Here is a 23,810-nt window from a genome sequence, read left to right as displayed (position 1 = left end):
TTGTCGCTGGACCAATAATGCATGTTCCTTGTATTTACCTGTCCTTTGTTTGAGAAGGATCATTCATCGGTAAATAGAACAGTGGAGAAGAAGTTCGGGTTGGCGAGGATTTACAGCCGTGTCCACTGACAGAACTGTACACGACCCTGGAAATCATTCCCATGCAATTCTTGATGTAGGTGTACATGGTAAGGATGGAACCAGTGCCGTGTAAGAATACGATGTACACTGATTTTAGGAATGCAAATCTCGTGTTCAAGCTGTCGTGTGCTCACATTGGGATTCATAGCAACAGAAGCGAGAACAGTACCTTCAGCAGTTTCGTCTGTGCAAGTGCTACGAAGATTTCGTTGTCGTGGGTTGAAACTTCTCGTTTCCTGAAGCGTCGCAAGAAGACGAGAAAGCATCCGTCGGGAAGGTGGGTTCTTGTCAGAATATCGCTATGTGTACAATTCCGCTGCCCGCGTAGCATTTCGCCTACCTTCAACAACAACAACAACAATAAAAGAAACTTTATGTTGATGCAGTTTATAGGAAGGAACTAACTTACGCTGAGAACAACACACACACACCCATGCCCGAGGGAGGACTCGAACCTCCGTGAGTAGAATTTCTACCTTCTCTTTGGTGGTGTACATTCTACTGACACAACTCTTCAACTGACGATGATGGACGCAATGGCGGGTGTGCATTCTGCTTGTTTACATTTGTCCTGTGTCAACGTCAGCAGGTGGATGTATTCCATTGCCCCGAGTACCTGCACTAAGCGCTGGGAGCGTCAACGTCAATGAACTAGATGGCAACTAAGCAGATCATTCAAATTGTCTCTGCTGACGTCATGAACAGGGTCGCCACTTTCACGGTTTTCAGCACATTTCTGAAATTCGTAACTGGTTGGGAACCAGCTACAACTAAATGTGTACAGCTGCATAAGTCTCGTTTAATTGGAGCCCACGGCTGCACTTTAATTATAACCACCCGGCTCAACTAACACAATTTACAACACCACTGATTAACATTTTGTTATTTTTTGCCGCTGTGATATTGCAGGAATATAATCAATCTACGTCTCAATTGCTTTATGTTTTCTCGATTTATTGGTGTTTTTATGGTCCATCCAGAATTTGTAGACAGCTTGGTAGATTCTTCACACGCACTAATAGCTCAGTAACATCCTGAAAACTAAAACGTGCTAAGTTAAAAATTTCGGATTACTAATGGTGCATACTTCGGATCTTCCGCAGGATGGGGCACCAGGTATGATAGCCTTCGCTCCAGTGGTAGAGGCACCGTCCGACTCTGCGGTGATCACCGAACTGCCTGAGGTCAGCCTGAGTGAGGGCCGTTACAACAGGGTGCCCTTCATGGTCGGCGTCACATCGGGGGAAGCCAGTTTTTTCGCCTTACGTAAGTATTTCTTGCCTTGTTATTTTACAGATCTTCCGATATAGAGCTGTTCCAGCCACAACTCCAAGTTTGATGTGCAAGGAGTTCTCAAGTGGGTCTCAGTCCTAAAGAGCAAGTAATTACACCTTTATGACTGTATAAATCAAGGAATATTTTGTATCACAATGTCAACTTGTAACTTCTCCATTTACATAACCGGCTTTTGCGAAAATATATTTGACAGTGTTCACGTGTGACTGACAGGAAGAAAAATTTGGGAAACCTGTCGGTTCCGAGGGAAAATGTGAAAATGTAACACCGATTAGTGAGGGAGAGGTTTACAGCAAGTTATCTCTGAGAACGAATTGTTCTGTCTTCTCTACTTCCAGTTAAATGTAGTTCAGTTGTCAAAAACTGTGCAGTCATTCACGTATTGTTCCAACGAAAAGGCGCACCGTGGTACTCGGGACATAAAACAATAAACTTTACTAATACTTTTGGAATAAATGAAGAACACGGTCGCCAGCCTAATTGGAGCTTGTCTGTTCACTAAATAATCAAAATTGTGGACAGTAATGAGTAAGGAATACTTCGAATACACGCGGCAGCGGAAGAAAACACACGCGTTTGCAGTACCAAAAGTCACGAAATAATAAGGAGAAAAATTTCAGTTATTACTACACTCTTTATTAAACACACAATGAAATGAATCAGGAATAAATAACTCTCATACTGACTAACTGAAGGCTGTTGCGCAACCTCACATCAGCGTTCACTCACGTTTGCTGACTTGGGAAGTGGCGATGAAACACGAAGGGAAATTTCAATTGACTTTAGAATTACTTAAATAAAGGAGCTACCGCTGAGTACAAACACAATTGCAACGCCGAAATACGAACCAGGCCTACCCACAAAACAACATCACATGTTTACGTAAAATTAGCAAGTATGAATAATTGCTTTCTTAAATAACATCATCAGTTTGAAGTGAAAGGAATTAATTTACTTTCACATGAATGAGTGTACTTTTCATCTGCAAGAATAAATTTGCTTTTAACAATATTTATCTCAAGAGTGAAGCGCACTGAAAAACACTTTTACTCCTGTTTCCAAAATTAATTCTGATATATTTGTTTCTTTTCGAACAATCGACGCTCGGGTTGTTTCAATAACAGGAATGAAGATGGGACCTAATTGGTGACAATGACTTGGGACGGTGGTAAGGTGGGGGGGGGGGGGGGGGGGGGGGAGCAGGATCTTGATGTGAATGGAGCTGAATGCCGCAGATTAAAACTTCTCCTCACACTGACTTAGCACGCAACTCGCGCTTCTGATGACGTCAGAGTCCGCAGACAATTGCTTGTGCAGCTCACAGGTTCTTACGTCACATCACTCGCGTCAAGAAACGCCGCTGCACAGTGCGTTTTTATACTTCGATGGGTATCCCTAACATTTCCATAACCAGCACTGATACAGTATAAATTGTAGTTATTTGCATTATTATCTACACAGATCAATAAGCTTTCTTTGCACATATGAATATTTTTTAAGGTTTACGAGAAAATCGAAATAAAGTATTTAAAGTATATGAAGGAAATTTTTTAAAATACATACATGTGTATTATAATGTTACAACCTACAGAAATTTCGGCTGGGAATTAAATTGATTACTTTCAAATATCCCGCTCACTACGGAGACGAAGACTGAGCCATGAGCTCTACAACTGCGCATGGCATTGGCGATGTCTGGGACACTCAGCGTCGGATTCCCTTCCATGTGACACAGCACGCCTTCTTCGAAGTCGAGAAATCGGCGCATCCTTGGAACACCACGGTAAATCGACTCGTTGTGAGCGTGCCAGTTTCTCGCAGCCGTTGTTGTGAACGGAAGAAGTGGCATGTGATCTCATAATTACAGTCCAGACTGACGACGACACCATCTTCTCTTCCTTTGTAATAAATATCAGCACGTGATATAAATATGGCGCTGAATACAATAAGTCTTCTTTGCACTTGATTTGTTTGTTGTTGCGTTTATTACAGTGGCGGGATTTATGAACGAATCAGAAGCTTCTGAGACCTTCGTGCAGTCGGTGGCCGACCAAATTCCTCTTCCCACAGAGGAGGAAAGAATTGAGGCTGCCAAACGAGTCGAAGAGTTTTACTTCGGATCCGAAGGGTTCAGTGTGAACAAGACACAAGCAATCAGTGACGTAAGTGTTCCCTGCAATAATCACATTTTTTTCATAAAACATACTTATATTATAGGCGTCCTTTAGAATGGTACTTTTTTAAATGCCGCTATTAAGGTAGACCTACGAAAATTGGTTTTTGGTTTCTTGGTCGGAAATAAAGAAATATGTGTTTCAGGATTTTTGCAAATTTAACCTAAGGGGGTGGAGTAGTGGGTAAAAGCTTTTTTTTTTAAAAAAAATATCGTTATTAAAGAATTATAAATGTACTTTTAAAGCTACATCTATGAAAGTTAGTAGTATGCTTCTCGCTTACAAACAAAAACTCTGGCTACCAGAATTGCTTTTTCGTCGGAAGTACATTTAGAAAAGACCATGTTTATATGGCCTTAATTAGCGTGAAAAGCTTAGAAGGTGCTGCAATTTGTGGACATCATAAAAATTCGCTTAAATAAAAACAAAACAAAAAAAATCTCTGCAGGTCGTACAGTCTACTCGAGCGGCCGATATCCTGTATATCACGCTTTGTCTCGCTTCTCAGTTATGTTTAACTTTTGGGCGGTAGTAAGAAAGAAAGGCAACTTGGTCATTAGAGACGGAGCTCAAGCTAGTAGCCGCGCGGGATTAGCCGAGAGGTCTGGGCGCTGCAGTCAAGGACTGTGAGGCTGGTCGCGGCGGAGCTTCGAGTATTCCCTCGGGCATGGGTGTGTGTGTTTGTCCTTAGGATAATTCAAGGTTAAGTAGTGTGTAAGCTTAGGGACTGATGACCTTAGCAGTTAAGTCCCATAAGATTTCACACATTTCAAGCTAGTATTGCGGGGCGGGGGAAGGTGGTTGCTCGTCTCTTTTGTGTAGGCAATTACACAGAATTTGCCTTTAGCGATTAAATTAAATCGTCATTCTCCAGTATATCAGTCCGATTCCACTCCGCTACAACACCCCGCCGTGTTTGCATCCCGCCGCATGGGGTGGCCGCGCGGTTAGAGGCGCTATGCCACGGATTGCGCGGCTCCTCCCACCGAAGGTTCGATTCTCCATCGAGCATGGGTGTGGGCGTTGTTCTTAGCATTAGATAGTTCAAGTAGTGTGTAAGTCTGGGGACTGATGACCTCAGCAGTTTGGTCCCTTAGGAATTCACACACAATTGAACATTTAAGTTTGGATCCCATACGAACGGTCGTAGCTGTTGAATTCTTCTACTGAGTGCCGATGCACGGTGTGCGTCAGATTTGCGTGATGGAATTGGATGAAAGATCACGGCAGCTTGTCTGAATATTAAGGGAGAGAAAGTGTACCTTCTTATTCTTCTGTCTGGTTTGATGCGGCACACCACAACTTTGCTTCTGTGCCGGCATCTTCATATCAAAGTAGCGCTTGCAGCCATCGTCCTTAATTATTTGTTTGATATATTTCAGTCTCCCTCTGGTACCATGGAAGTTATTCCGTGGTGTCTTCACACCTGTCCCGTTATCTCTTTCTTTTTTCTATATCCCTTTTCTTGCCCATTCTGCGGAGAAGCTCCTCTTTCCTTGTGTCTGTAGCACCACATCTCAAACGCTTCGATTATCTTTTATCTGGTTTTTCCACAATAAAAGAGTCACTTTCTTTTCTTTTTTTTTCATCAGTCTACTGACTGGTTTGATGCGGCCCGCCACGAATTCCTTTCCTGTGCTAACCTCTTCATCTCAGAGTAGCACTTGCAACCTACGTCCTTAATTATTTGCTTGACGTATTCCAATCTCTGTCTTCCTCTACAGTTTTTGCCCTCTACAGCTTCCTCTAGTACCATGGAAGTCATTCCCTCATGTCTTAGCAGATGTCCTATCGTCCTGTCCCTTCTCCTTATCAGTGTTTTCCAGACGTTCCTTTCCTCTCCGATTCTGCGTAGAACCTCCTCATTCCTTACCTTATCAGTCCACCTAATTTTCAGCATTCGTCTATACCACCACATCTCAAATGCTTCGATTCTCTTCTGTTCCGTTTTTCCCACAGTCCATGTTTCACTACCATACAATGCTGTACTCCAGACGTACATCCTCAGAAATTTCTTCCTCAAATTAAGGCCGGTATTTGATATTAGTAGACTTCTCTTGGCCAGAAATGCCTTTTTGCCATAGCGAGTCTGCTTTTGATGTCTTCCTTGCTCCGTCCGTCATTGGTTATTTTACTCCCTAGGTAGCAGAATTCCTTAACTTCATTGACTTCGTGACCATCAATCCTGATGTTACGTTTCTCGCTGTTCTCATTTCTAGTACTTCTCATAACCTTCATCTTTCTCCGATTTACTCTCAAACCATACTGTGTACTCATTAGACTGTTCATTCCGTTGAGCAGATCATTTAATTCTTCTTCACTTTCACTCAGGATAGCAATGTCATCAGCGAATCCTATCATTGATATCCTTTCACCTTGTATTTTAATTCCACTCCTGAACCTTTCTTTTATTACCATCATTGTTTCCTCGATGTACAGATTGAAGAGTAGGGCCGAAAGGCTATAGCCTTGTCTTACACCCTTCTTAATACGAGCACTTCGTTCTTGACCGCCCACTCTTATTATTCCCTCTTGGTTGTTGTACATATTGTATATGACCCGTCTCTCCCTATAGCTTACCCCTACTTTTTTCAGAGTCTCGAACAGCTTGCACCATTTTATATTGTCGAACGCTTTTATCAGGTCGACAAATCCTATGAAAGTGTCTTGATTTTTCTTTAGCCTTGCTTACATTATTAGCCGTAACGTCAGAATTGCCTCTCTCGTCCCTTTACTTTTCCTAAAGCCAAACTGATCGTCACCTAGCGCATTCTCAATTTTATGTTCCATTCTTCTGTATATTATTCTTGTAAGCAGCTTCGATACATGAGCTGTTAAGCTGATTGTGCGACAATTCTCGCACTTGTCAGCTCTTGCCGTCTTCGGAATTGTGTGGATGATGCCTTTCCGAAAGTGAGATAGTATATCGCCAGACTCATATATTCTACACACCAACGTGAATAGTCGTTTTGTTGCCACTTCCCCCAATGATTTTAGAAATTCTGATGGAATGTTATCTATCCCTTCTGCCTTATTTGGCCGTAAGTCCTCCAAAGCTCTTTTAAATTCCGATTCTAATACTGGATCCCCTTTCTCTTCTAAATCGACTCCTGATTCTTCTTCTATCACATCAGACAAATCTTCACCCTCGTAGAGGCTTTCAATGTATTCTTTCCACCTATTTGCTCTCTCTTCTGCATTTAACAGTGGAATTCCCGTTGCACTCTTAATGTTACCACCGTTGCTTTTAATGTCACCAAAGGTTGTTTTGACTTTCCTGTATGCTGAGTCTGTCCTTCCGACAATCATCTCTTTTTCGAGGTCTTCACATTTTTCCTGCAGCCATTTCGTCTTAGCTTCCCTGCCCTTCCTATTTATTTCATTCCTCAGCGACTTGTATTTCTGTATTCCTGATTTTCCCGGAACATGTTTGTACTTCCTCCTTTCATCAATCAACTGAAGTATTTCTTCTGTTACCCATGGTTTCTTCGCAGCTACCTTCTTTGTACCTATGTTTTCCTTCTCAACTTCTGTGATGGTCCTTTTTAGAGATGTCCATTCCTCTTCAACTGTACTGCCTTCTGCGCTATTCCTTATTGCTGTATCTATAGCGTTAGAGAACTTCAAACGTATCTCTTCTTTCCTTGGTACTTCCGTGTCCCACTTCTTTGCGTATTGATTCTTCCTGACTAATGTCTTGAACTTCAGCCTACTCTTCATCACTACTATATTGTGATCTGAGTCTATATCTGCTCCTGGTACGTCTTACAATCCAGTATCTGATTTCGGAATCTCTGTCTGACCATGATGTAATCTAATTGAAATCTTCCCGTATCTCCCGGCCTTTTCCAAGTATACCTCCTCCTCTTGTGAGGAGAAACTTGTTACATAACTCAATTAGTCTTTCTCCTCTTTCATTCCTTGTCCCAAGCCCATATTCTCCTGTAACCTTTTCTTCTACTCCTTCCCCTACAACTGCATTCCAGTCGCCTATGAGTATTAGATTTTCGTCCCCCTTTACATACTGCATTACCCTTTCAATATCCTCATACACCTTCTCTATCTGTTCATCTTCAGCTTGCGACCTGAACTATCGTTGTCGGTGTTGGTCTGCTGTCGATTCTGATTAGAACTACCCGGTCACTGAACTGTTTACAGTAACACACCCTCTGCCCTACCTTCCCATTCGTAACGAATCCTACACCTGTTATACCATTTTCTGCTGCTGTTGATATTACCCCCCAATACTCATCTGACCAGAAATCCTTGGCTTCCTTCCCCTTCACTTCACTGACCCCTACTACATCTAGTTTGAGCCTTTGCATTTCGCTTTTCAGATTTTCTAGTTTCCCTACCACGTTCAAGCTTCTGACATTCCACGCCCCGACTCGTAGAACGTTATCCTTTCGTTGATTATTCAATCTTTTTCCCATGGTAACCTCCCCCTTGGCAGTCCCCTCCCGGAGATCCGAATGGGGGACTATTCCGGAATCTTTTGCCAATGGAGAGATCATCATGACACTTCTTCAATTACAGGCCACATGTCCTGTGGATACACGTTACGTGTTTTTAATGCAGTGGTTTCCATTGCCCTCTGCATCCTCATGTCGTTGATCATTGCTGATTCTTCCGTCTTTAGGGGTAATTTCCCACCCCTAGGACAAGAGAGTGGCCTGAACCTCTATCCGCTCCTCCGCCCCCTTTGACAAGGCCGTTGGCAGAATGAGGCTGACTTCTTATGCCAGAAGTCTTCGGCCGCCAATGCTGATTATTTATCAAAGTTTAGGCAGAGGCGGGGTTCGAACCCGGGACCGAAGACGTTCTGATTATGAATCAAAGACGCTACCCCTAGACCACGGGTACTAGACCACTTTCATACATTGCTCCAAATGGATATTCTCTCTTCCTGAAATTAAACCGTTGTTTGATACTCATAGAATTTCTCATGTCAAAAATGCTCTCTTTGCCTGAGCTAGTTTGCCTTTGATCTACTCCTTCCTCTGTCTGTCTGATTTTGCTTCCTAGGTAGCAGAAAACCTTTTCTTGATCTACTTATATGTCACCAATTTCGATATTTAGATTACCATGCGTCTTATTTCCGATACTCCTCATTAGTATCGTCTTTCTTCCGTTTACTCGCAGTCCATATTTTGTGCCAATTATACCATTCCACTCAACAGGTCCCGAAAATTCTTCCTCATTTCCTGTGAGGATAGCAAAGTCATCATAGAATCTTATCCCTCACATTCTTCGACCTCGACTTTTAATCCCTACTCTTGGACCTTCCTTGTACAAAGGAAGTTCAATAAGAAATTCAACCCTTTTTTTCTCCGGAAATATCGGTTGAAAAGCGCTGAATTTACTGTTGGACGTCCTAGAATATTCCCGCTTCAGCCTCTAGAGTTTCCGATAGGTGGCGTCGCTATATGTAGGCTTCCGTAACGCAGGTGCGTTCCAAGCAGAGAGCTGGTACTGTGTTTCTTTTGGTGGAAAACCAGAGCATCGCATCGCAAATATTCATAGGCCCTTTCAGAATGTCTACGGAGATCTGGCAGTGAACAACATCACAATAAATGGCTGGACGAGGGGTCTTCCAGCTTCTTCTGAGGTAACTTTTGAATCTGACATTCTCTTCGTCTATCCTCCTGCCAGTTCGTATAAGTGTCTTTAATATCACCTCTTCCAGATATTAGGCACAAGGCGGTGGCCATTATTATACACATTGATCAGTTGCTGTAATCACCATAAAAATTTAAATTTTTTTCTGAAATATTATATAGGTGCGTGATTTCAACCTTGGGTATCGTGGTTTTTCAGCAAAGAGGCGTCAAAAGAAGGTATAAAATGTAAGAGGGTGTGTGATGACGTTTACATCGTGTGACACGTCCACGATGGCTTTGGCCAGAAGGCCAGAACTGTAGTGAAGCTAGATTTGGTGAGAATGTGACAACATTAATCTTTTGTTTCTGACATGTCCGGAAGAACATTTTGGTCCAGCAGTCACCATGAATTAAGGCACAAGGGAATTAAAGACATTGGCTGGGAGAGGGCATTTATTTAAATCAATGAGGAAAATTGAACATTTGTGCTGGGGCAGGTTTTTTTTTTTTTTTTTTTTTTTTTTTTTTTTTAAAAAATCACATTTTGTTCGTTATAGTTTGCTGTTGATATACTTTCCGGGATGTGAGGTCGTGGTCCAAGAACTTTTCTGCTCCTTACGTTTCGTCCAGGACTGCGCTGGACTTCCTCAGAGGCGCTGCTCCGCTGAGTCTTGCCGACTGACTGGTCGGGTGTCTGAGAGCGACTTATATATTGTGAGAAAGGGGGGCGTGGTTCAGGTGACACGTGATGAGCAGTGATAATCCATAGCAAAGATAAGGTTGACTATCGATTACCACCTTGTCAAAGATAAAAATTGTCAGCAATTTTGTAGAGCCACTGTCCATATATCGCTAAGTTTCATAGCCTCCTCTTTCCTATTAAAATTATCGTGATGTTTATAAATTTCAATAGCTTCTCTATATAGCCGTGGATAGTAATTTAACGTTGTAGATAAAACTTCGGTATCCGAAAACTTCACTTGGTGGTTGCCTGGTTGAAGAGCATGTTCCGCTACAGCTGATTTTTCTATTTTTCCAAGTCGACAAAGACTTTTATGCTCTTTCAGTCGCGTGTTTACGCTTCTTTTGGTAGTACCAATATAAACTTTACCACAGGTACATGGAATTTTATACACACCACATGTCGACAGGGGAGGGCGTTTATCTTTCACAGATCGTAGTACTTGACTTATTTTCTTTGCTGGTTTAAAGACAGGTTTTATGTCATGTTTTCGTAAAATCTTACCGATCCGATCTGTTACTTTTTTAATAAAAGGGAGAACTACTGTATTTTTCTGTCGTTGTGCTTCATTCTTATCTTTTGGTCTTCTATTCCTTGGACGCAAAATTCTATTTATCTCTTTTCTTGAGTATCGGTTTTTTTCAAAAGCCTGCTTCAGATGTTTCACTTCACCATCCAAATGTTCAGGTGTACATATCCGTTCCGCTCGATAGACAAGACTTTTTATGACACCCCTTTTTTGTTGTGGATGATGATTAGAATTTTTATGGAAATATCTGTCCGTATGTGTTGCCTTCCGAAAAACTTTATATTCTAAGCTTCTATCGGACCGTCTCATAACTAAGACATCCAAGAAAGATATTCTGTTACCCTTTTCTATTTCCATGATAAACTGTATTTTTGGGTGAATTTTATTTAGATAATCAAAGAAATCGTCCAAGCCCTTTCTGCCTTGGGACCAAACCACAAATGTGTCATCTACATATCGATACCAACGAGATGGTTTGTTATTAGCTTTGTCTAGGGCTGATTGTTCAAATTTCTCCAGGTAAAGATTGGCAATCGTAGGGCCTAATGGATTACCCATTGCTACTACATCAAGTTGTTCATAAAATTCATTATCCCACTGGAACTGACTTGATGTAAGACAATGTCTGAAAAGAACAGTCAAATCTTCTGGAAAAATATCCGCTATGAAAATCATAACTTCGTTAACAGGAATCATTGTGAATAAGGACACAATGTCAAGACTTACAAGAATATCTTCAGGGGCCAGAGTTAGTCCCTCTAGTTTTTCAATAAAATGACGCGAGTCTTTTATATATGAGTCAGTTTTTCCAATAAATGGTTGTAAACAAGTTGTTAAATATCTTGCTATTTCATAAGTGTGAGAATTGATGCCACTGACTATGGGTCTTAAAGGAAAATCTATTTTATGAATTTTAGGTACACCATACAATCGAGGACACATAGCTTCACTTTTCAACAAAGTTCTTTTATCTTCTTTTCGGATAGAGGTAGATGACTTAATCAAATTATTTGTTTTCCTAAGTACACTGGCTGTAGGATCCCTCGTAAGTTTTTTATACTGTCCTGACGTTAAATGGTTCAAAATTTTCCTTCGGTAATCTTCTGTATTCATAACAACAGTAGCATTCCCTTTATCTGCAGGAAGAACCACTATTTCTTCATCTGCATTCAATTCCATAAGAGCCTTCCTCTCACCTTTTGTTAAATTACTTTCTAGATGTCTACTGTGGCTTAAAACTCTAGTGGTTTCAATTCGAATTGCATTCGCGGTTGCCTTAGGGATATTTCGTATACCTGCTTCTATATTCGCGATAATATCTTCAAGTGGTACTTTCACAGGTGTTATAGCGTAATTTCCTCCTTTTGCAAGGACGGAAATCTCGTCTTGAGATAACACTTTCTTTGACATGTTTATAACAGTATCAGTCATCAGCGTATTACTTGTAGTTGTTACATTAGCTTGTAACTTTCCGAACTTTTTCTTATGTCTACTAGTAGTCATTTCTATCGTAGCTTCCATAGTTGTAAACGTAAGATAATCAGTTTTATTCCACAGGTCTATCTGTATCTTACAAGCTAAGAATAAATGAAGCTTCAGTAACTCACAGTCAACAGAATCCATTTCTCGTCTTGTGTAATGTATCCTTTCTCGAAGTAATGCTCTTTCTGTATAATCATATAGTTCGTTGTAATTGTTCGTGGCGGACGTCCCCTGACGCCCGTTGAAGTTCGTTATTGATCCATTCACTCAGTTTTTTTTATTACAAAGGGCAGCTAACCCTCTGACCGAACACGCTGAGCTACCGTGCCGGCGGGGTTCGAACCTTGGTCTCCTCCTTACTAGGCAGACACTGTGACCACTAAGCCACCCGGACACAGTGGTCATCGCCGCTGCACGAATTACCCTACCACGCCTCCCATCAAAACCAAATTCTCAACTTATCCACGCCCTACATTATTCTCATTACTCGTGGCATTTAGCCGATTCTTACGGGAATCGGCGAAATGCCGTGAATGATGAGACTAATGGACAGGGATACTACATTAGCAGTGTGTGGATGAGTTGAGAATTTGAGTCTGAAGGAGGCATGCTTGGACAGTCCGTGCAGTTTGCGATGACGACTGTGACCGGATGCGTTAGGGGTAGCCGGCACGTAGCACAGCGTGTTCGGTTAGAGGGATGGTTACCCTCTGTAATTAAAAAAAAATGACTGAAGGAATCAACAACCGACTTCAAAGGATGTCGTGTGACTTCCGTACCGACTAAATGCAACCAACAATACAGAACAAAATGAATAGAAAAACCTCACGTGAACTTCTAGCTGCGGCCTCTTTCACATGTATCGGCACCTCGCCGTTTGGAACGTCTCCGAGCCCGCGGTTCAGGTCGCAGGGCGACAGGCCTTTGTCCCATTACAGATGAAGGTTTTAGGCATCTCTGAGAGAAATTTCAAACTGATGCCTCACATTGGGAGACAATTACGGAGTCTCGAAAAAGTTATACTTTCTTGCGCAGAGTAATTTCAGGAAGCACCGCACTCTAGAAATCAGATGAGAACACTAAGAGACAGATAAATACGTCAAATAGACTACATGATATCACCATGATGAGACAAAATGAGAGATACAGAAATTAATTCTGATCGTTGCCGAGTACTGGCGAACAGTAAGCCTAAATTGAAAAGTCCCTGAGAGTGTTAACTGAAAAATTCAGAAAACATTGCGACAGGGAAATTCTCTAAGAGCGGTTCGTGATAGAAAGGTAGAATAACATGTAAGTAAATAAGGATAAAAAGTCAATCATAAGTACAGCAACGATAGAAAAAAATAACCCTAGTCAATAAATAACCATAAGCGCCAACCTACTGTTCGTATAACGATGTGTAGAAATAGACAGCACCCAAAGGTATTGAATTTCATAGTTAAGTACGCATTACGTCGCACTGTATGTTCTAGACAGAGAGATTTTATATGTTAAAGCGGGAGTTCAAATGGTTCTGAGCACTGTGGGATTTAACTTCAAAGGTCATCAGTCCCCTAGAACTTAGAACTACATAAACCTAACTAACCTAAGGACATCACACACATCCATGCCCGAGGCAGGATTCGAACCTGCGACCGTTGCGGTCGCGCGGTTCCAGACTGTAGCGCCTAAAACCGCTCGCGCACACCGGCCGGCAAATCAGGAGTGACGGAGAAGACAGCGGAATTAAAGGGCAGGAATTTATTGTAAAATGAAGATATATATTATAAAGGAAGATAACGGCTTGCTAATCTCAAAATGTTGTCGTACACAGTAGAAATGAAGTAACCCTACTACCTTACTAGAACTAATTAGCCGTATCTAAAAGGCATCAACAGTATATGATAGCAGGTCACGGAAAATATGTTTGAAATCAACTTTACTTATCTCAGCTATGATACAAGTTCGTGGCAGGGCTTTGTGTTGAACAGCTACGTTGATGGTGGAAAAAAATAAATAAAAAATATATGCGAAAGAAAGAGAGAGAGAGACAGAGAGAGAGAGAGAGAGAACGAAGAATCTGATATATACTAACAACAAACAACATGAGTTCAAAAAATGGTTCAAATGGCTCTGAGCACTATGGGACTTAACATCGGAGGTCATCAGTCCCCTAGAACGTAGAACTACTTAAACCTAACTAACCTAAGGACATCACACACATCCATGCCCGATGTAGGATTCGAATCTGCCACCGTAGCGGTCTCGCGGTTCCAGACTGAAGCGCCTAGAACCGCTCAGCCACACCGGCTGCCCAATCAACATGAGTGAAATGTGGTGTAGTGAGAAGCTGTTTCTGCCTCTGTCAAAAATCAGAACTTGTGGAAAATATTTTCAACCGTTGAAATACGTATTATCGCAGTGGACGAATAGGTGGACCATGACACCGAATTAGACGAAACTGTAGGAATACATTGAGACTGAAATTCATGGCTTTGAAGCCTAACTTTCTTTGTAAACCCTTTCCATCATCATTTATAAGCGATAATGATACATTGTACTGCTGTTTCACTGTACCTGATTTCTGTGTTGTACGTTGTAAAGTCTGCATGCGCAACATTTGTGTAAATACCACACAATTTTCTACGAGAAAGCACACACGTCTGTACGTAGTTTCTTCGATATCCGTCACACAACTTGCGGAACAACAATCATTTTTATTGCTTCTCTCTTGCTTTGTTAATATTTGTTAAGTACTTTTTGGTAAGTTTATGTTTCTCCTTTACTTTCCGGGTATTTTGATAAGTGCTCGTTTCTTCTGTAATTTTCAGGTATACTCGGACATCTTGTTTATACAGCCTGCATATGCGTTTGCCAGATCAGCGGTGAACACAAGCAGCTTGCCCGTCTATTTCTACTACTTTGACTATGATGGATGGGGCTCATCAGAATATGGTAAGCAACAGAAGTATTTCCAGCTTTATGACGTTCTCACGTTGCGATGTTTGCTACTGGCGCTTGTAACAGTGGCTGAAACGTTGGTCGATACCACAATATGAAGTCACGGTTCCACACTTTTTTTTTTCTTTTCGTGTGTGTGTGTGTGTGAGTGTGTGTGTGTGTGTGTGTGTGTGTGTGTGTGTGTGTGTGGTGCTGAAGTCTGAGTAACTTCGTTGATTTTTACTTCTATAAGGAATGGAAAGGGTAAATATTTCACTTTATTTATTTATTCTTCTATCAGCTTTAGTTTGGGCACACAGAAGGGTCCTTTAATTCGCCGCTTTTGGTGTGTGTGTGAAAACAGTGTGTAGAAGTGCTAAAGGACTTTATGCCCATAAATTATGTAGAATTACGTAGGGATAACATTTACGGGGGATGCAATACTATCGCTTTCGGTACTTTATATTTGTTGTTGCGTGAGGGTTCTACCGTCCCTACTGTGGTGAGTTGTGGTGTACTGTCGAGTATCATGTCCAACTTCGGAAATAAGGTTCGTGCCTTCTCCTTGACCTAGTCTGAGAGGTAAGATTCGCTTAAGACTCGATGAATATCATGATTACGGATCCACCATTTGGCTCCAGTTATCCATCGCAGACGTCTGCTTTGTATAACCTGTAACTTCTTGTAGTTAGTGGCACGCGTAGTACTCCAGCAGGTCGATCCATCGATATAAAGACTGTGACGTGGTACAGCTGGAGTTTCGTGCGTTGTCTGGGGTACGAGCTCCTCAGAAATGGGAGGAGAGCTCCCAGCATTTTGAGGCCAGACTTCTTCTCCATAATGTGATTACTACACAGCAGTTTGGCGTCCAGATGCACTCCAAGGTATTTTACAGTTGTTGCCCACGGGAGTGGCTGGTCTGATATCCGTAGGCGTTCATTGAGAATGGGTCTCCGACGTGTGAAGACAATAACTTTGCTTTTCTCTGCGTTGACCTTTGCCAGCCGGAGTGGCCTAGCGGTTCTAGGCGCTACAGTCTGGGATCGCGCGACCGCTACGGTCGCAGGTTCGAATCCTGCCTCGGGCATGGATGTGTGTGATGTCCTTAGGTTAGTTAGGTTTAAGTGGTTCTAAGATCTAGGGGACTGATGACCTCAGAAGTTAAGTCCCATAGTGCTCAGAGCCAATTGAACCATTCGAATTTGAACACCCTGTATAGGGACAGGAAGGTATTTACAGGTGTCGCTAGCGCAACATTTAGGTCTCACTTAAAATAATTTATGTGATTACATTACAATCTGCTGAATAAAGGTGAACGAAAATAAACCTAAAAATGTTTACAAATATATTACCAATTAATAATTAATGCAGATTCCTAAAAGTTATCCTTATAGCGTTAATTACGAAATGTACCTATGTAGACGCAGAATTTATATTTGGTACCGTTAGTGTAAATTGATATACAATAGACTGCTTAACAAAGGATGTAAAAATTAACAAATACCACAGATACACGCACAAAGCCATTAAAATATTTTTTTAAACTTATTAAAAATCATTGATTACCGAAAGCGGTTATCGAGAATAAAGGTTATTATTAGCGATCATGCGGAAGAAGTTCTGTGATATGCTTTCACAGATCGGCCCTTGCTTCTCAAAATCAGTAAACTAGATGTTAAGAAGATACGTAGAAGATTACTATAAGTCTGACGTATGCAAAGAAGCAAACTATAAACAATAGTAAATGACTGTGTGATACAGGGTAGACTGATATATTTTACTACAAAAATAAAAACTAACGTAATCAAGCGTCTTGTAACCAAACTGCGTGCCTACGGACTATCGCCTCAGTTGTGCGACTGGATACGTGATTTCCTGTCAGAAAGGTCACAGTTCGTAGTAATAGACGGACAGTCATCGAGTAAAACAGAAGTAATATATGGCGTTCCCCAAGGAAGTGTTATAGTCCCTCTGTTGTTCCTGATCTACATTAACAACATAGGGGACAATCTGAGCAGCCGTCTTAGATTGTTTGCAGATGATGCTGTCATTTATCGTCTTGTAAAGTCATCAGATGATCAAAACGACTTGCAAAATGATTTACGTAAAATATCTGTATGGTGCGAAAAGTGGCAATTGACCCTGAATAAGACGTACGAAGTTATTCACATGAGTGCTAAAAGAAATCAGCTAAATTTCGATTACGCGATAAGTCACACAAATCTGAAGGCTGTAAATTCAACTAACTACTTAGGGATTACAATTACAAATAACCTAAATTGGAACGATCACATAGATAATATTGTGGGTAGAGCAAACCAAGGACTGCGATTCATTGGCAGAACACTTAGAACGTGCATCAGGTCTACTAAAGAGACTGCTTACACCACGCTTGTCCGCCCTATTCTGGAGTATTTGCTGTGCAGTGTGGGATCCGCACCATGTGGGACTCACGGATGACATCGAAAAAGTACAAAGAAGGGCAGCGCACTTTGTATTATCGCGAAATAGGGGAGATAGTGTAACACACATGATACGTGAATTGGTGTAGCAATCATTAAAACAAAAGCGTTTTTCGTCGCGACGGGATCTTCTAATGAAATTTCAATCACCAGGTTTCTCCTCCGATTTCGAAAACATTCTGTTGGCACCCACCGACATAGGGAGAAATGATCATCACGATAAAATAAGAGAAATCAGGGATAGCACAGAAAAATTGAAGTGCTCGTTTTCCCCGCGTGCCGTTCGATAGTGGTTCATTGAACCCTCTGCCAGGCACTCTATTGTGAATAGCAGAGTAATCACGTAGATGTAGATGAACCACAAAATTTAAAGATTTTTATTTACAATGTGTTTCTGACGCCTTGTTCTATCATCAGATGGGATTCCGGTGTTTAAGCTCAGGTACATTGCTCTGGAGGAAACAACGTCTTCGAAATATCTGCAGTCCTGCATCTCTTCCATCTGTACTTTCCTCAACACACGGTTGGTGCTCCCAACACTGGTTTGTATTTTTGCCTATATTTACTTATTCACCAAAAGGCATCTGTGCCAATAACGCTGCCTCGAATGATTCCGCGTTATGCTCTACGCCGTGGACGTTGCTTCCGAAGAGGCGAGAGCACGATATCACTTCACAGACAGGAGCAACATCTTCATTGAAAGAAAACGTGAATGATTCCTTGCATTCGTTACTCAGAACTTCTGCAGCTCGACAATCGATGATGTATACGACTGACTGACCTTATTAGGGTATTGACTGTAGTGCAACTCAACAGTCACAACGAGAATTTGTCGATCATGACGATGCTTCAACACATCACAAACATCACCGAATTCCGTGCTACTAGTGTCAGAGAGAGGCCATTATTTCCTCGTCCCTTCATATAACTAATTACAATAAGATACTAATACAGCACCCTCATCACCGAGTCAACGACCTTACTATCTTCACAGTAAACTACGAGACTGCGTAAATACGATTCCTCTACATTATTTTAGACTTATAAACTGACGAACGATGTCGTTGCTCATGCAGTAACTGCTATTGTCACTGGCGCTTCTGCTCTTGTTGCAGTGTGATCTGCTGCTGCCATAATTCGAAAATGTTTGTTCATATTTTCTAACTGCGTAGATACTTATTGCTAACTTTTGTATCTCTCCAGATACTGAAACACTGCTCGTAGAGTTCGACGCACTGTGTTCAGATCCCACACATCCGAAGAGAGTGGGAGAACATCAAAATCCGAATCTTGTACTTCAATAAAGTGTGCGAAAAGCCAATGTTGCCGTGAGTTAGCGGATACAGTACAAACAGATCTGATGCCAAGTCCAAAATAACATCAAAATCGTGTACTGCAAAGCACCCAACCCGGTCATCACTTAAAAAGACAAAAAAACTAATTTTTGCGTTAGTGGTGAGTATTAATTACTCTTTCTCCGCTGGTCAGCAGCACTGACGAGCAAACAATGTATGAAGTGAAACGATAGAGACACAAACCGCAGCCGTCCGACTTGACCATAATGAGAGCCGCGGCTTAACAACCAATGGCTCCCCTCACTTAACACATTGCTCGCGACCGCAGCGGAAGCTGCTGTCCAGGCGTAAAATGTGATCCTCCCAAGTCATGCAACCATACAGTGGTGGTATGTGCGTTCATTTCTTCGTCATTGTTGCTATCCAGTAGGGATACAATCGTTAATAGTCTCCAATAAAGCAGAAATTAAGTTTTTTTTTTTTTTTTTTTTTTTTTTTAAGGGGTTACTTGCGAAGCCCACACCACTGCAATACGTATCACTGCGGTCAGTAAGCACTGAGTGCGCCACAGACACACTCGACCTAAAATCCGATTCATTTTCCGTTTAAGAGTAGATAAACTCTTATTAAATGTTAGTGGAGTCGGATGGACACAAAATTTAATAAGATCACCCATATCAGCTTTTTACTTTCAGTATTTCGAACACAATACGATTACCGTATGGCAACAAGTGCAGCAAGTGGACCTCTATAAATCCACTCAGTCGCAGTATATAAGAGTGCAATTTAACCTAAAAAGCTGATAACATTCACATAATGATAAAAATTGTTGTGTCAGTAACTTCAGACTGCTGTGTGTGGTGACAATTCTCTTAAATACACCGATGGCCTTCGTTCCGCTTGAATTAATTTTCAGAACTAACAGATGATGACAAAATAGTCAAAACTGGCTGAAGCAAATTAAAGTTTGGTAGCAGTTCTTTGTTGATACACATAAAAAATAATTCTAGAGTGTTGTCCCCGTGTTTGGAGTCTATAACTATTAGTCACGTAAAAAGACATTGAACGTATTCAGAGCCGGCCGCTGTGGCCTGAACCGGGCTGCTGCTATGGTCGCAGGTTCGAATTCTGCCTCAGGCATGGATGTCTGTGATGTCCTCAGAAGTTAAGTCCCATAGTGCTCAGAGCCATTTGAACCATTTGAACCTTCTGGTAAGAAGCTTATGATGTCTCATTTATTAGACAATCTAGCACGAAGATAATAATCTTCAAACACTTTGGAGGTGAGCATTCTTGCACGTGTAGCTTTTACCTGTTAAATCACGATTTGTGTCTAACAATGTATCGGGTGTGGTCAGGGACGTCATAAAAGTAATCAAGAATTTTACTGGCAAGTAGTGTGTAAGGTTCATGCAACTTCTAAACGTGGATATAAGAACTTATAAAATACAGATGTATGAAAGAGTCAGATGAACGCCATTGCGTCCGCTGTTAGTATTTAGTGCACGTACTTGCACCTAGATATAGTCTTCTGGATATGTTTCACGCTATAAAAGGAATGTGTCTGATGCGGTTATTTTAGACGCCGTAGAGCCTGAATTTATGAATCACACACTACTTCTATTTTATTTTCACAGGTATGAACCACGCAATGGAAGTAGCGTATTTGTTTCCTGGTATATTTGGACCGGATAAAGATCCAGCTTCCAACGATGGGAAAGTGATCCAACAGCTGACAACATTGTGGACAAACTTTGGCAAATACGGGTGAGTACTTTGGGTTCGTGACTGAAAACGTACACATACTACTGTCTGAAAATGCAGAAAAAATAGTAGAACTCAGTTCGAAAACTATAGGACAAAAGGAAACAAATAACCAGGTCTCATGGTAACGTAAGGGACTTTTCATAAGTAAGCAGCTCTGCTTTGAAAAATTATAATTCTGCACCATTCAGAAAATTTTTACTTCTTTCACTACGCGTTTCGAGCGTTTCACATCATCAGTTGGAAAGGATCGTTGTGAGCGTGTGTGTGCTATTCTGTCATTCTGCGCAAAGGATTAATCTGAGATGTACCCCTTACCCTGTGGCTCCTGCAAGATGCAATTTCCACCCCCACACTACTACAGAAGTCAGACAGACGCTCCTAACGTTCTAAAGAGAAGTGCCGAAAAACTTTCAGCAATAAATATCTTCTGGAGTCGTCCACTGTATGGAAATGACACAAAAATTTACAAAATTTCTTACGTAACTAGTGGGATACTTGGGTACTGGAGTAGTGCTAGTTAGTGTAAGAAAAACATGAAACTAACGAAAATTATTATTTATTTTGAAAAAATTCTGAGAAATCACAATGGCACTTTTAGTTATGAACTGAATAAATTATTTCCGGGTTCTTTTTGGAATGTGAAGTTACCTCTTAAGGACAGGATTCGCTAACGAGATTTCTATACAAAATTTAAGATTGTTATTGACTTGGCAGAATGGCTCAGAGCCGCACCTACTCAACTTGAATAATTATGTGTTAGGATGTTGGTAGGTACAGTCGACGCTGTCACGTGTGAAATGCAGTGAAGTGTATTATTGTGGAGGAAATATGGGGCTCGCAAGAGCTGTAGCACACAATACCGTAAGCTGTGATGACTTCTGTGTGCGCCGTTCGCTGCTGACACAGTAAGTGTGGTGGACAAAAGAGTGAACAATGCATAATCGCAAGGACTCAATATAGAGTCGCACTGTGATTCGCTCTCGACAGAGGTGCTCTCCCAGTGAAGTACTGAGGAGAGACTTGTTCCTCGCTCTTTGAGTACACGTACGAGTGCACACACTCACGTTACGTGTTCTCGCTCCAAGAGCGACAACGGAACAGCCCCTCTCCATGCCAGACATGAAGGGGTATATCTTTCGGTCTCTTCCATTACTCCTTCAGCTCAAGGCGTCAGGAATATCGTCTGCCAATCACCATTGCTCTTCTAAAATGGGAGAATGACGTTTCGTTTAAGGCGACCAATCTGGAAATCTGTAGCATCGGCGTTTGGCGATTGCTTCTCCCTATGAAAACCTCTGAAACTGCGTGCTATGTTTGTAAAGACTGCGTAGGCTGGGCGTTCCCACACAATGTAGTGGAATTTGCCTTTAAGCCGAACACGGGGTCATTCTCCCCTTTCACTCAGGCAAACACTGTCTGCTCCACGGGCGGTCGCTGTCCGACGTAGATAGGCTGAGTTGTCTTCTGAAGTGACCGGCCTCTCGGCGTGCGGTCCGCCTCTCCCAAACTAAAAGCTCTTGTGACCGTCGTGTGTTGAATGTGTGTGTGTGTGTACACCAGCCTCGAGTATCTCAACCCCGGTGCGCACTTGCTATTTGCATATCGTTTACATGAATTCATACAACACTGACTTTATCTTATCGAGTTTTGGTTCGAATAAAGCGTCTTGATGTACGGAATATGATTGTGAGGGCGGAATATGTAAGCAATGAAGGTCAGGAGACCACAACATCTTACATCGTTTATACAGCTGTTCTCCGTAGAAAGAGTGGACGATTTCTTGCAGCAGCTCTCGGGGCCCCCAAGAGACCAATTTGCAGCCTATATTGTTCATTGGCCACAGCACCTACGATGCGACGTAGCAAACTGCTTAAAGTCGTAAAAGTAATTTAGAGTGAGAGAAGAACAGTATGAGAGCTGCATTCTTAAGAGGATAATCCCACATTCTAATGCAGTAGGAATACATGTGAAGAGAGCTTAACATACTGTTCATGTCACCAACTTCTGAAACAGACACGTGACGCTGATGTTTACATTTTGGGATGAGACAGAAATTTTAGTATTACACGTACACTCTAAGACGAGAAAACGACGCAGCAAGAAGGGTTAGCAGAATGGGATGAAAAACGTGTAGGTGTGGTGTACATGAAAAGACAACACATGATCAGAATTTCATAAAACTCAATGATTTGTTTGAGAGAAAGAGTCCGCAAGTGAGCCAGCCAGTAACGCGTTGGTGCACGTCTGGCCCTTATGCGAGCAGTTGTTCGGCTTGCCACTGATTGACAGAGATATTGGACGTCCTCCTGAGGGATGTCATGCAAAATTACGTGGAGTTGTCATGTTAGATCCTTTAAATCCCAAGATGGTTAGAGGATCCTGCCCATACTGCTCCAGACGTTCTCAGTTGGGGAAAGATTCTCCAGTGTAACGGCTTAATTATGGTATAGAGGGCTGAGGATTATCAGCTGTTTGCCCAAAACTGATATTACTAATGAACTTTTGACATAATTACTCAAATTTTTTTAAAAAGTGAGTCATCGCCTCCTCAAAATAATGATTACAATTAGTACAACACCTGTGAAACAATGAAGCACCAAGATGGGGCGGAGGAAGCGAAGTGTGACATCACGGAGTGAGATGACGTATAATCTAATTTCAGTGGTTACATACTCGAGTCAAGTTTACAAACAACTTGGCTGTGGGAACTCACTTAACAATATCAAATCTGCAACCTCAGTGGTCTGGATGCATACACTGATACGGATAGAAGGAAGGTCATAAAGCCGTTGCATCCTCGACTAACTCACACTGATCCACAACTGTTATAGCTGGTCGTTGATATCCCGGATACTGCGACGGGTATGAAGTCGACGTTCGAGATCTGGGGATCTCACTGCTCACAGGAGTAACCCATCACGCAGACAGTTGATAGAGGCGCACGCAATGTCTAGAAGATCATTGTCCTGCTGAAAAGTGACACAGTAATACTATCACATGAGAGGTAACACACGAGGCCGCAGGATACCCGTGACGTAGACGTACCGTTGCGCCGACAGAATCCACTCAATTACTATCAGCCGTGATCAGAAGACGTCCCCTATAGCTACCGAGGCCACGACGCAATGAGAAACTCTGGTACGTATCTACAAAACAACGGAAGAATGTGACATCTCCCCACGTCGGCGTCTTGTCTATAGTCGGCGACAATTATTCTTGATTCATCGCTGAACGTAATGTGAAGCTATTCGTCAGCAGCCCGTGCTTCGCTTTCACGGCACACGTAAAAACGCAGCTATTTTGTATTGTAGCGTTAGCTCAGTATGTGCGTGAGACGGTAGTCCCCTAGTCAACCTAAAGCTAGTTTTCCACAAAAGGCGCAAGATGACACAGTGTGTTA

The 23,810-nt window shown here is 41.9% G+C and overlaps 1 protein-coding gene across 1 annotated transcript in view; it reads left to right on the top strand.

Annotated features, from left to right (window-relative positions):
• Positions 1–23,810, top strand: part of LOC124709020 — a 126,041-nt gene that overhangs the window by 30,303 nt on the left and 71,928 nt on the right. Inside the window, exons 6-9 of the mRNA XM_047240667.1 lie at positions 1,245–1,407; positions 3,430–3,599; positions 14,778–14,901; positions 20,281–20,410. Of these exons, the coding sequence (XP_047096623.1) occupies positions 1,245–1,407; positions 3,430–3,599; positions 14,778–14,901; positions 20,281–20,410 (587 nt within the window). The remainder of the gene's footprint in view (positions 1–1,244; positions 1,408–3,429; positions 3,600–14,777; positions 14,902–20,280; positions 20,411–23,810) is intronic.

Source organism: Schistocerca piceifrons, chromosome 7 (genome assembly GCF_021461385.2).
Source record: "Schistocerca piceifrons isolate TAMUIC-IGC-003096 chromosome 7, iqSchPice1.1, whole genome shotgun sequence".
Lineage (NCBI taxonomy): Eukaryota > Metazoa > Arthropoda > Insecta > Orthoptera > Acrididae > Schistocerca > Schistocerca piceifrons.
Note: the sequence above shows the minus strand (reverse complement) of the source record. Positions and strands in the feature narration are given on the sequence as shown.